The sequence below is a fragment of the Clavelina lepadiformis genome, chromosome 1 (genome assembly GCF_947623445.1).
Source record: "Clavelina lepadiformis chromosome 1, kaClaLepa1.1, whole genome shotgun sequence".
NCBI lineage: Eukaryota > Metazoa > Chordata > Ascidiacea > Aplousobranchia > Clavelinidae > Clavelina > Clavelina lepadiformis.
Window position 1 is genome coordinate 20,521,671 of NC_135240.1, and position 15,562 is coordinate 20,537,232.

Consider the following 15,562-nt stretch of genomic DNA (forward strand, 5'->3'; position numbering starts at 1 on the left):
AACCCTACACAGCGTATTTTGATTATAAGCGCCATCTACAAGTGTTCGCGTATAATCTTTGGTTAACTACTGAAAGATAAAAAGTCTTTTAACACTTGACGTTTTGTAGTTGACAATGGTCAGTTGATAGGTTAGTGAATTCATTACATAAGTTCTTGTTAGCGTTAAGCTATAGTCTGATAGTTGGTGTTTACTATTGTTTATAATATATGCTTTCTGAATTGAAGTTACTACGTTGTTTGCAGAGTATATTTGACTAGACAAAGTTAGTTTAGCCCAAACCATGCTTGTGGTTGGTGTTTTTGTGTAGTTTACTCTGGCATAGTGTTAATTTGTGTTTGTATATAGCCTATAAATCATAGTTTTTTAATGTACTTTTGGTGAATGGTATGATATGTTTTGGTAACATAGGTTATTTTAAAAGTTTTCTTGTGGTAAGGTAATTGCATGTGCTGGTTTGCTGACAATAAATTTCTATGTTGGATTAATGGAATTTTGCACCATGGGTGAAGTTTCTTCAAATGATGGAGAAAAGCTGGCATTCTTAAATGGGCTGAAGCAATACTTAGAGGATAAAGGGTGATTATTTAAATGCAAAAAATTACTAGCTTTATATTGTTTGCCAAAAACTTTGCATTTTAGCAGTATATATATCTTGATAGGTGAATTTACCGCAATAATAAAGTCACAAAGAAGAATTTAATATTATTCATTAAACTTGCTAAAGCTGCAAAGTCATTTCCTATTAATCGTTTTGGTTCCATTGTTTGAGATATACAGTGGCCCTATATATGCTAAAATATGTCATTGGCAAATTTAAAGGAGAAACTGCTTTGTTGTCATGTCCATGTTGAACATTTTCACATTTTGTATGAGTTCAGTACTATGTATATACCTAGCCTATAGAATAAATTTTGCACGTTTTATTTTTAACAAACCCATTTCATGTATAGCTTGCAGGCTAATTGTGTATTTTTGTTCTGCATCAAATAAAACTCAAGTGTTTTGTTGCACTTTTGTTTATTCACCATTTGTGACTCCCGTCATAACAATGCACAAAATACTGTATATAATCATGGATTTATTTTCTTGCATAGCCCCAAAAAGTTAACAATAAATGTGTATAAATATTTATTTATTAAAAGCATTCGGTATAAAATTATTTTATTGATGTTATTGGCAGACAACAATGTAAACAGTTACAGCCTTTATAAAAATCACACAGTGCAAACTATGACATTTTTATATATTATGTTTTAATTTTTAGGAGAGTACTTGTGCCATATCCACGATTAGCAGGAAAAGTGATTGACTTGCATGATTTGTATAATAGAGTGACATCACTTGGAGGATATCAAAAAGTAATCTTTTATATAACACTGCCTTAAAATGTCTTCTAATTAAAATATACCTGTAAAAATATAAGTATTAAATTGCTTCAGATATTTGTAGTTTTTTAAATACCTTTGATAAATAATATTCTTATCTGTTTTCAGGTAACTGAAAGAGAACTTTGGGAAACTTTTCTTGCTGATTATAACTTTGATGTAGTTTCATCAACTTTGTGTTTTGGACTTAAAACTATTTATCAAAGGTAACATTAAATACTTGTAGCCTGAATTTCCATGATGTTTTTGGAGGGATATGCCAAATCGAACACAAATCTGAATATTAGCACGAATTCACCTTTTTTTTATTCTCACAAATCCAAATCTTCCTGGCAGATTCAGGTCAAATCCTTTATTTTGTAAAAAGTAAGAAAACAAAAGCATAAAGCAAAATGTTTAGGTTTCCACTTTTTAGGTTGATAGATTCTCAAGAACCTGAATCTTTTTCGATTTAGCACATCCATTTTTGTTACAGGTTATTGCAGTGAATGCCCTTTATTTTTCTGAGTAGATTCCCCTAGACATCCTGGCTTTGTAAAAATGGGTACCCCTCAAAAAAGTTGGATGTCCAACTCTGGCAAACTAAGCTTAATCTGCCAACAGACATAATCAGTCAATGCAATGCTTTTCATGCCTAAGGTTTCATAAAAACTCTACTTTTTGTATCTCAAAGGGTATGGTCACAATTGCCTGTTAGTATATCTCTTAATACAATCTCTTTATGCTGTGTGCATAACATGGTGTGGTACAGATCAAGCCTTAAACAATGGCATTATCCAGACATCATTTGATGAGCAACTTGTTGTAGGGTGAAGGCTGATTATTAAAAAAACAATGGCTGCCAAGTGGGCAACCATTCAGGTCAATTTTGAGTGCCCAAAACTGAATTTGGTTATCATGACACCGGGACACCTGTCAAAATCTGACCCTGTTATTGCCAACAGTTAGCCTATGTCATAGATCAGCAACCTGCAGTTCCGAAGCCGCCTGCGAATCTTTCATCCATCTCTTCTGGCTCTCATGGCTTAGAGTCAGTGAGCTCAAATAGGAAAAATTAAGATGAATAAAAATGATAATGGCCATTTAGCTTAACATTTTGTTAAAATGATGAAGTATATATCTGTTAATTGGCTATTTTTCCTAGTATATGATGTAATGCATACCTTGCAAAACTGCCATGTTTACAAAACTGAAAAAAAATTGAGATGTCAAAAAACAGTTATTACCAAATAGGTGTTGTAGCTTGGAGTATGATTTAATTGGCTGGAAACAGGGCCCAGTGGTTCTTAATGGTTAAGGTTGCCGACACCTGGCATATGTTATGATTGCGTGCAATTGCCACGTATACATTTATTTTTAAATTTTTTGAATGATATTTTTGTGCAAACAATTTTGTGCAATTTGTATTGTTTAGAAATTAGTTTCAGTCAAATCACCACTGCAAGATCAGATTCCTTGTTGGTTAAGTACATTTCATTTTAACTTCAACAGAAGGTATATACGGTATATTAGTTCAACAGCAGAATGTTGCCCTATTTAGCAGTAAAGTTGTATTATGTTTAGTCCATGTGGTAGGTATGTACCATATGAGGAAACATATTCGAATTTGTGAAAACATAAATATGATGTCGCTTGACGCAAACAAATCCTGGATTTATTTGCATCAATGGCAAGCGATACTGTCGAGATATAAATTGAATAGTTTAGTTTATAACTTGGCGCATTTGCCAAAAATATGCTTTGTTTACAAAAAAAATAATGGAATGGTGGGTGTAAATCTTTATTTGTTGGGTAAATGACCTTTAGTGTAAGGAATGCTGTCCCTACTTTGCTAAGTCATCAAATTAGGTTTTAGTTTTAACAGAAGTTGATAAATTTATCGGTAATACTGTGTTTGAGTTCACCATTGTTGATATTTTTAGCTTGTTTGCTCAAATCTTCCATTCCCACGGTATCTAGCTAATTTATTTGAGTTTACGTTCATATTACACTATTCCAGGAAGATTATTTGCAGTAAATTGTGTAGTGTCCTGGTTCGAATTCAAATCTTGATTTTGTGAGATATAGATTACTTAATCATACATAGCAGTGTTTTTAATAGTGAGAATTGTTTTAATTTTTTTCAAAAAGTGTGCTTCATTGGAATTATTTTGTTATTTGTAAAAGCTTCCTATGTTTCTACCTTGTTGTTGTTATAGATTTTTAGAAGCTTATGAGAGTGTTCACTACTTCGGAGATGAGGAATCTTCTAAAAGATCACATTTTGATGTCTCACTTCGTTATTCCAGAAGGCCTGCGTACATTTCTGGTAAGGACCGTGCAAAAGTTTATTGCAATCCAAGTAATGGTTACATCATTAATATAACCAACTCATGTTTTTATCACAACTTCTTTGCTATATATTTGCTTTCTATAATGTTGTGCATTCAAAGTAGTGTTGTAAAAATATAAATAACAATATTTATCAGAACACGACAGAGCACAGCATGGTTTGAATACCACTCGTCTGTCTGAAGCTCGATTTGCTGGAAACAGTAGTGACTATGAGAGACTAGTGTTTTCTCTTGTATCATGTTTACCAAATGAAGTTGACTTTGCTATCAATGCATGTACCTTACTCTCTGGTGAATCTAGACATGTTTTACGGCTTTCTCGCTGCCCACAAATACTGGAAGCATTACTGCTGCATGCAGGAATTGTGTCTGATGGTAAGGTCGTATTTTTTTTAAATTGTTTTGACTGTTTGTGGTTTAGCAGTAAAATGTTAACTGATTGGATTTCAGAAAACAATTCCTACGCTAGCATAGCAAACGAGTGGAATAAGAAGACAAAACACGACCTTATACAATTTTGGAAAGACACAACTTTGGATGAAGATGTGCTTCATAATCTGCTGCTAGTACAACTTAACTTATCCATGGGTGATGTGCAAATGAAAAATAAATGCAATAATGCTGATTCAACAGTATCTTTGAACTCTCTACCCAAGACAAGGGGTAAGACACGAGTTTACACATTGTTGGTTCTGGCTAGTGATGAAACCAATTGGAATGTATTAGCATCTTTTTAGAATCTTATTGAAAGATATATTACCAGATATACAATTCCTGGTTCTTTTTCCTTATAAATGCTTAAGTTTGCAATCCACCTTTTTCTGTTAGTTTCTCCATCGCTGACTGGAATGGTTATCTTTCATTTATTTTGTTAAATTATTTCAAAAAAGGGGTCATTGCACCCACTTTATCTCTAAACAGTCAAATATTTTTAAACGTCAAGGTTGGAATCAGCACAAGAATTGTCCCATCACTAAATTACTGACCCATGTTCCACATCAAACTAGTAAATTCTGCAAACTAACTCGTAATGATGTTAAAGACAGTTTTAATAAAGACAGTTTTAAAATCTGTGTAAACTTTGTCTTGCTAAAGTTACTGGTCATGAATGTGTTTAAACCGAGGCATGGATAACTAGGGAAACTCCCAGAATAAAATTGTATGCTATATCAGTGGATGTAAAAGGAAGATGGTCATAAAATAAATTTGTTAGACTTTATGTAACAGCAAAATTTAGCTCAAGGGTAATTGGAAATACAGTATTGCCATTATTTTGTTAATGCAAAATCACACTGGTCTTGCTCATTTATAAGATTTATTCTTTTTTTCAGTTTTTGGTACTTTTAACATCGCTTTAGCTGCTGAGCTAGTTGTTGCTTGGCAAGTAGTGAGGCAGGCAAATATACAGTGCCAGTGGGTCTGTATTCAAATTTTTAGTTTTACCTGACAACAGAATATATCACTATAAATTAAATCAGTGTTTTTCGACAAAGCCCGGTTGGGTTTAACAGCGACAACATAACAAAAACTGTTACAATTTACAGAAAATGTAAAAAATAAATATTTCACATTCGACCCATAGAACATTTAGTCTGCACAACTTTACAAAACTATAATGACATCATTGTAAATGTCTAGTTTTAAATTTCTATTTACAACTTGATTGCTATTTGACACCTGTGATTAAATCAGCAGAGATTGGTTTAGTAGTGTAAAATGAATGAATGAATAAAAGTAAAATGAATGAATGAATCCCGATACTGTGAAGTATGAAAATGTCATTAGTTCTGTTATATAATATTGGTACAAATCTGCAGAATTACAGATGACTGTGAATTATTACTTTGTAATATTGCTATTGGTTTTTTAGAACATCCTAAAACATGGTCCTCACTTTTCCAATGCAAACGTTCTCCAGGAGTGCAGGACTATGAAGGGCAGCGAATTTTGCAGGTAATGTTTGTCATCCGCTGTGGTTTGATACTATTGTTCTGGTTAGCCATTATGCTGAACAGTATTTTAAAGAATGTTTAATGTCACGTCATTATTAGACATGTGTATGTGAGTTCTATGTTTAGTGCAATTTATTTGTAGATTGCACTCGTTCTGCTAAATTTGTCCTTCGAACGATTCAATGTGCCTCTTCTTGCAAAGAGCAAAGCTTTTCTTAGATTTGTTTTCCTTTGCATTCATTCAAACTATGGAGCCCTTCGTCAAACTGGACTTGACATTCTTGGAAATATATCGCCACAGGTAGTTTGTTCACTTTTTTCACTATAATGAATAGGCCATCACATACTGGTGAATATTTACTTCAAAAAAGGAAAGAGTTGAATAACTGCTTGTTTGTTTAGCTCAATCTTCTTGATCTTGGCCTCGATATAACACAGTGCATGTACAAGACTGTGGAGAGCTGTATTTTATCCCTGGACAAATTTGATCAAATCCGAGGTATTACGGTTTTTTATCACCAAAAAAAGTTACTACAATTGGTTAGATTTTAAAATGCTAGACTGTTTTCATGTCAGTTCTGTAAGCTTTCTCATCATTTTATTTTGTGCTATGTATTTATAAACATAGAATACATGCTATGAATGCAATCCAGCTTTACCGAACTATTTTAAACAGGTTTAGAAATTTTGGGAAAATTATGCCGCTCTCCAAGCAACAAGGATGGCCTGATTGTGTTAATAAGTGAAAAAGTTTATAACACTGCCGTTCGGATACTTACCATACTGGATGTCGAATTAGTATTAGCCGCTCTTGAAGCCTTGTATGGGATGTCCAAGCTGGGACCAGAAACCTGTACCCGTATCATGCTTATATCGGGCAGCATAGGTATCAAATAGATAAATTTTGATTTTTATAATAACTTGTTTATTAGCGAGTATTGTGTATTACTTGCTTATTAGCACTGGCCCCTCACTTTTTGTCAAACTGGTCTCAGCTAAATTTCTGCATTTATAAGCTTGGAAATGCTTGTTAAGTTTGTTGTTATCTTAGTTTACTCAGTTAAAAGCAATACGGTGTTTTTACATGTAGAATGCACATGTAGCAACATCATAAAAACACATGGAAGCTTTGTTATTATTAACTTATGCTACTGGCAATAATTTATCAGTTTTTTTCTGTTTTAGACATTCTAATTAGCTTGGTCACTATAAACGTCCGTGACTTTGGTACTGCCAATTTAGCAAGGATAAGGATTGCAAAGAGAGTACCCCCAGTAGTTCCTTCTCAACCTGTACATCAACATCCTCCTCAAAGGGTTATCACACCTCATCTCTCTCACCATGGTTTGTAAACAATATATATGTTTTAAATTGGTCTAGTTCCCAAGGTCACCAGGGATTTTTGTCACTACTTTTGTTCAGACAATGTATTTCAGCCTGTGGAATTTCTTAACGGTATTATAGTTGCAGTATTGGCAACTATTTTGATGTTTATATGTGCTTACAGCATGTTTTCTCCTCACGGCCATATTTGCGTGATATATATCAATTTCTAGTATATACCAGCGTAGTTGGAATTTCAATGAACTGAATTATTTTGTGTTTTATATGGTGTGATACAGGCTATGTAGTTGTATCGTTTTCTGTCGACCATGTTAGTATTAGCGGTATAAAAGTATTCTTTGTAGGCACAACTAATTTTAGACGCAGATGCATCCGATATTAGCAATATGAACTTGGTTATGTATTTTCTCTGTTCGAATTTTCTCATTAGTTGAGTGTGACAAAAATAATTTTGACTGAGTTTTACAGTTGTAATTGTTCTAACAATTGTAACTTTTGTGAGGATTTTTTATTGTTTAACCCAGGGGTGTCAAATTCAATCGCACCAGGTGCCAAAACTCAAAACTTATTTAAAGTCGTGGGCCGTAAGGATAAAACTTGATTGAACGTTTCATGACACGAGTACATGAATTGGAACAGGTTGCGAAACAACAACAAATTTTTGATGATTTTTGACTGGGCCATTTTTGATTATTCTTCTCTTACATCATTGTGTTTCATTCATCTCCTTGCAAAAGCACTAAAGAATTAACAAACAATAAAGAAATAAGCAGCCCAGATAAATCTATTTATTCTATCGTTAGAATGAAACAAGTGTTAGAATAAATCTATTTATTCTATCGTATGGTGGGGCAACTGCTGTATTGTGGGATTTTTATAATCTTATTTCTTGCTTGAAAAAAGTAAGTTATATTGTACAATGATCTCGCGGGCCGGAAATAGTTCTATGTATAAAATAGCATTGCGGGTCAAGTTTTATTGTAAAGCGGGCCGGATGTGGCCCGCAGGCCGGGAGTTTGACACGTATGGTTTAACCCATGAAAATTGTTTAAATATAACATCACAAGTAATTATGTGGTTCAAGACTGACCACGTTAACAATATGTTTATGCAGATGATGCAAAAGTCAATAGTAACTTACAATGATGCATTTTAGCCTGGGTTTATTGTGCAGATTGATTTTTGTATAACTTAAATGATGTTATGACATTATTAGTATTTATAGCCGTCTAAGTTTGCAAGTTCAACCATGGAACAGTTGTGTCGTTGGGTATTCCCCCAGATTAATCCTAAATTTAGAAAAGGAATTATGGTATAGTATAGACCAGGGGTCGGCAACCCCTCGCAGATGATTTGACGCGCACGTTATATCACCTTAAGAAAATGTAAAAAATGCCTTACAAAAATGTTTGGCACGCGAGTTGTTGATGTTTTGACATTATTCATAAACTGGCACACTGCATACGAAAGGTTGCCGACCCCTGGTATAGACAAAGGGATTTTTGTTATGTGTTCCTTGTAATCAAAATGTAGGTTTTGGTTTAAAAGAGATATGCTTGGTAGAAAAAGATTCAGATTAGTCAACAGTTCTTGCAGTCATTTCACTGTGATTGAAGGGAATCATTTTACTAGAAATGTTATGTTTTGTTTCATCTTTATCTGTTTGCAAGATTTGTTTTTGTGATAATAGCAAAATGGTCAATATTTGGATTCGTGATTAAATCGAGAGATTTTTGTTTGATTATGTGTAGCAAACAGTCTTTTCAGTCCGACAAAAAAAAGATATCCATTAGACTATGTATCTATAACTTGAAAGTTAGTATTTAATTTTAGCTACCTAATTTTGATCCTCAACATTTGTTTTATCAGCACCACACATACAATATCGCAGTTAAACGATCACAGTTTTTATGCTGATTGCATCAGATCCGTCTTGAACAAGTCTGAGTTTTTGTTGTTGGCAGTAAATATACACCCTTTTACTTTCCCGGTCTCATGACCACTTGTAATGTAATTTATACAGAAATAAAAATATTTTGGCCCGGATTTAAATAGTTGTTTTGAACATCACTTTTTGCTATCCCATGCATTTCTGATTGAATATATAGCGTCAGATCTACCCTTTTAACATCAATGATGCCTAAACTTTACTATTTTCAGGACATCTTGTGCACCCTCCATCAGTATATCAACCTAAAATACCAAGTCAGCATGTATATCGGCCTGCAGTTAACACCTACGTTCATCCTCAAGTGGTTCAACCTCCTCCCGCCCAGCAGCCAGCATATAGGCATCCTCGTCAACCACCACCAGCAAAACCTCTGCATGCAACGGTACCAGTATATACCCATACCGAAAGTCACTCCACACCCCCTGTATATCACTACATGCCAGCACCTCCTGCAGATATCATACTCGACAAAAGTCCAGAATCGTTCGCTAAGCTTTGGTGAGAATTGGAGAAGCAGTATGTCCTTGCTGTATGTCTGTTAGGTTCAACTTCCTTATTTTATCACTTTGCTTTAGGGCTTGGGCTTCGTACAAGTCTTGTCCGAATGATGAAGGAAGTGTGCCAAGAGTGCAGGTATTTGCAGATTATGCAGCCGCTGCAAGTCGGTATGGAATGTGTGGTACGAAGCAAGTTTTACCTGCTTCTGAATTCGGTCGTTGTCTGCAACAGGTTTTTCCACACACAGCTTCAAGGTATACTTTTCCCTCAGAATATCAGATTTCCTGCTTCCTTGTTACATTTTCCTATGTTTGGATAGATTTACACCAAAAAGCTTTCGCAGTAATCAGTATTCACTGCTTGCCAGAGGTGCCAGTACTTCCACCATTTGCTAATTTCTTCTTTTATTGTAAAGCATCTTTTATGAATATTGAATATCATTGGTGCCTACGTTGGAATAACCCTAGGAATTTGGCCAACAAGCCTTTATGATCATTATCAATTTATTAGATTTAGAAAACAAGAATAAGTTGGATTAGTCTAAATCAGATACCCAGCCTTAGAATTCAGCAATTGCGCATATAACGGTAATTCCCCTTATTGTGATTCCAAAATTTAAAAAAAAGTTAATGGAGGGATATTCCGTTAGCCCTGTAATTCCATTTGATATGCTTGTAGTATTTTTAATTTTGCACAGAGTGAATGAATGCTGGAGTTTAAGATTTACAGATAAATGCAACTTAAATTTTTTTAAATTTAATTTAATTTTTCTAATTTAAATTAGATGACATACTGCAACTAGCCAAACGTTTAATAAACAGTTTCAAAGCTACTGTATAAGCAGAGGGAAACAAACAATCCTTGTTATGACTTCATAATGTATAATTTGAGACAACACAACACGAACAGTGCAAGCATGTCCTTGGCTTATTCGACCAAATGACTTCAACCTGGAATAACTTGTTACGTTTAAGTTATGTGCCTGTTGTGGTGTGCAAACTGATAGTTTAAAACCTATGAATTTTTGAAATTCACTTCTAAAGAGTTTACTATAAACATAATCACTACCTTGCTAGTATTTGCGCTTTGCCCCCCCCCCCCCCAGATATTTTAAAAAATAGGGGACTTTGTTGGATATTAATTATTGAATTACATATTTGACCAAAGCAGACATCAATGGGGATATCTATTCATCAGGTCATTCTTACACAAAAAAGATGGAAGATAGCATAACCTACAGTGCCTGGCCCATAAAAGCTCTGGCACTTGCGAAATGGGCAGTACATTACTAGCGCTGCTTTTTTCACATGGAAAATTTTTAGTTTTTGTATTGTATTTATCTGCTTAGTACTTTATTAAGTCTGTGGAAATCGTTCACATATTTCTTATAATCTTGGCAGGTTGTTTAATGACAGTAATGGACAGCCTATGTATCATATAACCGGAATACAAAAACGAGCCACACCACTGCCTGTTCCTGGACATCACCCACAAGATGTTCTCACTCAAAGCAAACCAGTTGCAGCAGACAAGCCAACCTCTAAGCAACCAGTTGTTGTTTGTACTGGAGTAAATCCAAAAAGAACTATAGAAGTTGTGGAGCAAATTAATCCAAACGTTTCTTCAAAAACTTTAAATCATGTTAAAACAGCAGCAGTCAACACTTCCTCCATAGAAATCACACCTACCTCAACTAAAGAAGAGAATTCAATGACTAACTCAAATTATGGTGAACTTCATTCAACCGACCCCTCCATCAAGAATGAAGTTTTAAATGACACAAATTTGACTGACTCATCTGGAGCAAGACATTCAAATAGCAGTCTAGACACTGGAGACATTGACAGTAAAAATGTGAGAGAAAATTGTGACGATCAAGGTGAAAACATGAAGCAATGCACATCATCTTCTGTCAGTAACTTGGACGAAAAATTAACAAACTCTGCAGACGTTGCGTGCATAGCAAATCCAATGTCAACTAAAAACTGCAAGCTAATCTACAATCATACTTTTAAAAATCATACCAATCCTTTTATCTATAGTGTGAAACAAGAGTGGAGACATACAAATAATATTGATCACAATGATGTTGAATTTAATCCAAAAAGTAACTCTGATAAACTAGCCAATGGTACCAACCAAGCCACACATAAAATGGATGTCAGTTTGAAAGAAAAGGCCATAAACAATAATTCATCTGTAATTTCCTCTAAAACAGTGAACTCAACAGAAGCTGCTCTGTGCAATGGTGAAGTTGATCATGATCATGAGACCAAATGCAATAGTGCAAAAGAGTAAGTTATGTCCATTTTTCTCTATGCTTGTATTCTGTCATTTGTCCTTTGTTTGATATATTTTTTAAACTTCTGACTTGGTGTTTTTTGGTACGTAAAGTGATGTAAAGATACTGATGCCGTAAACCTGGGGTACATAACCATTATCCTCTTATTTACCCCCGTACAACGTTTTGCCAAGAAGTTTACCTTCCTCCAAACATATACTGTATAAATATTTTTCAAAATTACATACCTGAAAATGATGAAACAATGCAAATTGTTAACGAAATGGCAATTAATGCTATTATCGCAATGCTTAATAGCATCACTAATAACAAAATGCATCACTTCAATTTATTTTTATAATTGAAAATGTTACATGTAACTATTAAATCAGCAGATTTATTCCTTGGGTAGATGAAATTTATCTCAGATATACAGTTTATGCTGTGTAAGACTGTTCAATGAACATAGGTTTGTGGTAGGATACATAAATGTTTCTCCCAGTGTTGTATTTGTACTCATTTGTTTTTTCTGTCTTCTAGTGATGAAGACAGTGTTGCAAACAAGGAAGGTGTTAATGGCATCCATGGTCATACGTTCAGCCACAATGGCTCTAAAGGAACATCTGTTGCAAATGGCAACTGTGAACCTTTGAAAATACGACAGATAGTTGTAATAGATAATCCAGCTCAGTCACATGTTCAGGTAATAAATTTTTTGAAATGACATCGTGTCACCCAACACATACTTAAATTGACTTTCGAACACAATATTTTGTGTTTTTATGGCACGTCATACAAGAAGTAATGGCATTTGGTTAATTGTGTATTGTTTTACTGCTTGCAGGTATCTATGTAGTACTTTGAATTCCAATCTTTGCATTGCAGATCTCCCCTCAAACAGCCCCCATAGCCCCAACCCAGCTGAAGCACTATTACGATTCTTTAAAACAAAGCAGTCAAGCCAAACGAACAAATACGACAGTCACCGATAGTACAACAAACTCGTTATCCTCATCATCAACTGGATGTAGCTACATTAATTCCACAACTTCAACAGTCAATTGCTCTCCTTCCCTGAAGCGACCTCTGCCATCTGTGGTCCAGCAAAGTCCAGATGCACCAAGCCCAGCAAAAATATCAAAATCCACTGCTGAAATCACCCAAGCATTATCTGTTTCCTCGACAACTCCTGTTGCGGTTGTACCAACATCTCTTAATCATCCACTTCCACAACATTCCTCCTCGTCTATAGTTCACAGTCCAGCTAGGCATCCTGTGCCTATTAGCTATCCGGTGCGAACTGGGAACTTCTCACTCCCTCCCACTCTTCCTGGACATCCTTTGCTACCAAGGCAATCACATCCTCAACATCATCATCCTCCTCAACATCCCATCCATCCTCCCAGTGATTCATCTCAAGCAGCACAGAAGAAACTTCCGGCAATCGATCTCATGGCTCCTAATGCCTCTCTTATGGTGCTCTTCAGAAACTCTGGAAAGCATTCCTTCCAAGATAGTTCTGTAGGTTCACGTGTTTGGTCTGATGCGGTAGAATTTGTTTATAGCGACACCTGAAGGGCATTTGTAAGATGTACCCTTATACGCAAATTATCATTGCACTAAAACTATGGCAAACGTGCACTTTTTATGAATGTTAAGATGCGAGACATCGTTGAGCTTGTAAGTATTCGAATAACATGAAAAGAACAACAGAGCTTGTAAATAATTTCAAAAATGACAGATTTATTCGCATGCTTATTACGTTCATTTCGAAAATTCAGTTTTCACTTCTCTACCATAACTGTAATGACAACAACGCTTTTTCTCTGGACACGTATAAACTCGGTTGTTACATCATAGTTGCGATGTATCGTTTTTCCGAAAACCAATATTCATAAAAGACAAAATCCCAAAATCTAGAATTCCGAATTTATGAATTTCTTTTAGCTGGATGTTCCATCTAGTTGATATTTTTTCATAGGAAAAAATGTTTTTCGAAAAAGGGGCGATTCCCATGTAAAGTGATTACTGTTCTGTACGCAAACCCCGTTACAAACGAAAAGAAAATTTCTGGAGGGGCAAAAAAGGGTACCGATGTATGCAAACTTTGACGTATATGAAGCTTAAGGATTTTGTTGTGACCAAAACTTTGTGCCAATATCAGCAAATTGTCGTTATAGGCCAGTTATACTGCATCAGCATACAGCAGTGCCTCAGTTAATCACAATGAATATATGACCCGAATTTTCTCAAATAGGACGAAAATGAAGATTCCATCAGCAAAAGCATTCGACTCACTGCAGTGCTCATACTCACCAATATATGTCGCTATTCAGACGAAGGCAGAAGGTGGGTGAAAGCTTCGTCAGTGAATTACGTTGTGTGAATATTTTAATCAATCCATTGTTATGCTGTGTCCGGTGGAAAGACCATGATCTATGTTTTACAGCTTACTTCAGCGGCATGAAGGTCGCCTTGCTTATCTCACTATGAGCGGAATGGATTCGTCGCCGTCTTTGGCAAGATTGTTAGGGGAACTTGACAGATAGCACCGGATGCCAATGAGACTCCCGAGATAACAAATGTTTTAATAAAATGTTTATCCCGATTTTAGACAAATTTAGTTTTATCGAAAGTTCATAACCTTCTCGACAAGAATAGATATGAGACTTTCCTGTTAACCGTGTTTTGTATGTAATACGGGCCTTTTCGTAGGCTCTATCATCAACCGTCGATTGGAGTCTCTTTTTTGTCATCGTTTTTTACTAGTTTTTCCAGAATTCCATTAAATAGTACTGGCTGATGATACCTTGCTGTGCGGGGGCGTATCACTGTTTTATGAGAATATGTCTCACATTTGCATATTATGTGCTCAATAATATTGTATTTAATGTGTAATATGATTAGTTTTAAATCGTGCTTTTCAAATGCAGTAGTTGTGCAGCGGCGCGTTTTAAATGTATCGCAAGTAAGTTATTCTGAAACCGACCAGGTCACCAACGGCGATCACAGAAAAATCTTCAATAACCTCACAAAGACAAGGTACTGACTGGTGGTATTTGCAGCCCTGTTGTTGCATGCGTTTTGTTTATTTACGTCTATCGATTTATAAGAAACTGGCTTGGTACCAGACAAATAAATATCGAAAGTTAAGTTTTCATCGTGCTTTATACTGAGCAGTAAACATAATTGTGTCACATAAGAGTTTACAGTATGAGGCTAATTTATTCTTTGTTGTAATATGGAAGGAATTAATAAAACTTAATCTTACCCAAACGAATGGAGTACCAGTTCGAAGCCCCAGCGTTCAATCGTGTGATTGAGGGATCTTCATGCAAATGAAGATTACTTAATCAGACAAAAATGGTTGGTGGTCAAATGCTTACTCAGGCTTATTTTCATGCATACTCCGAAATGAATTGGTCAATCTTTATCGGTATGACGAAGGAAGATCACGGTATTCAGGATAACTTTGATGTTTGGAAAATTGCTCAATTCCTGCACCAACATTGAAGCTAGATTGCCTAGAAACCCTCAAGCTCAAAGAACGACAACTAGCATGATGAAAGGAAGAAATTGTTAAACCTTCGTTCGTAGGAGCGATAAAACAGAGCGAGCATTAGGTCAATATGAGAAACTGCTGCGATTCATAGGACGGTTAAAATAATTGCACCGATTGTCACTAATTAACACTAATTTCAAATAATTTAATGCAGATTTGGTAATGTTATTATTAACCTTAATGATGTAACTATGTGTGATTTTAAAACGCTGGTCGCTGCGATATTTCTTTTTGGTTCAGCTATAGCACTCCG

At 35.2% G+C, this 15,562-nt stretch overlaps 1 protein-coding gene across 1 annotated transcript; it reads left to right on the top strand.

Annotated features, from left to right (window-relative positions):
- Window positions 1-381: 381 nt before the first annotated feature.
- LOC143453970 (uncharacterized) lies at window positions 382-14,900 on the top strand. Its single transcript, XM_076954973.1, has 18 exons — window positions 382-579; window positions 1,268-1,361; window positions 1,497-1,594; window positions 3,587-3,696; window positions 3,857-4,096; window positions 4,172-4,384; window positions 5,592-5,674; window positions 5,816-5,974; window positions 6,076-6,172; window positions 6,350-6,559; window positions 6,859-7,017; window positions 9,178-9,466; window positions 9,544-9,720; window positions 10,867-11,760; window positions 12,288-12,450; window positions 12,633-13,268; window positions 14,005-14,096; window positions 14,197-14,900. Exons 1-18 carry the CDS (start codon window positions 488-490, stop codon window positions 14,294-14,296), a joined length of 3,906 nt encoding a protein of 1,301 aa, XP_076811088.1. The 5' UTR covers window positions 382-487; the 3' UTR covers window positions 14,297-14,900.
- The last annotated feature ends 662 nt before the right edge of the window (window positions 14,901-15,562 follow it).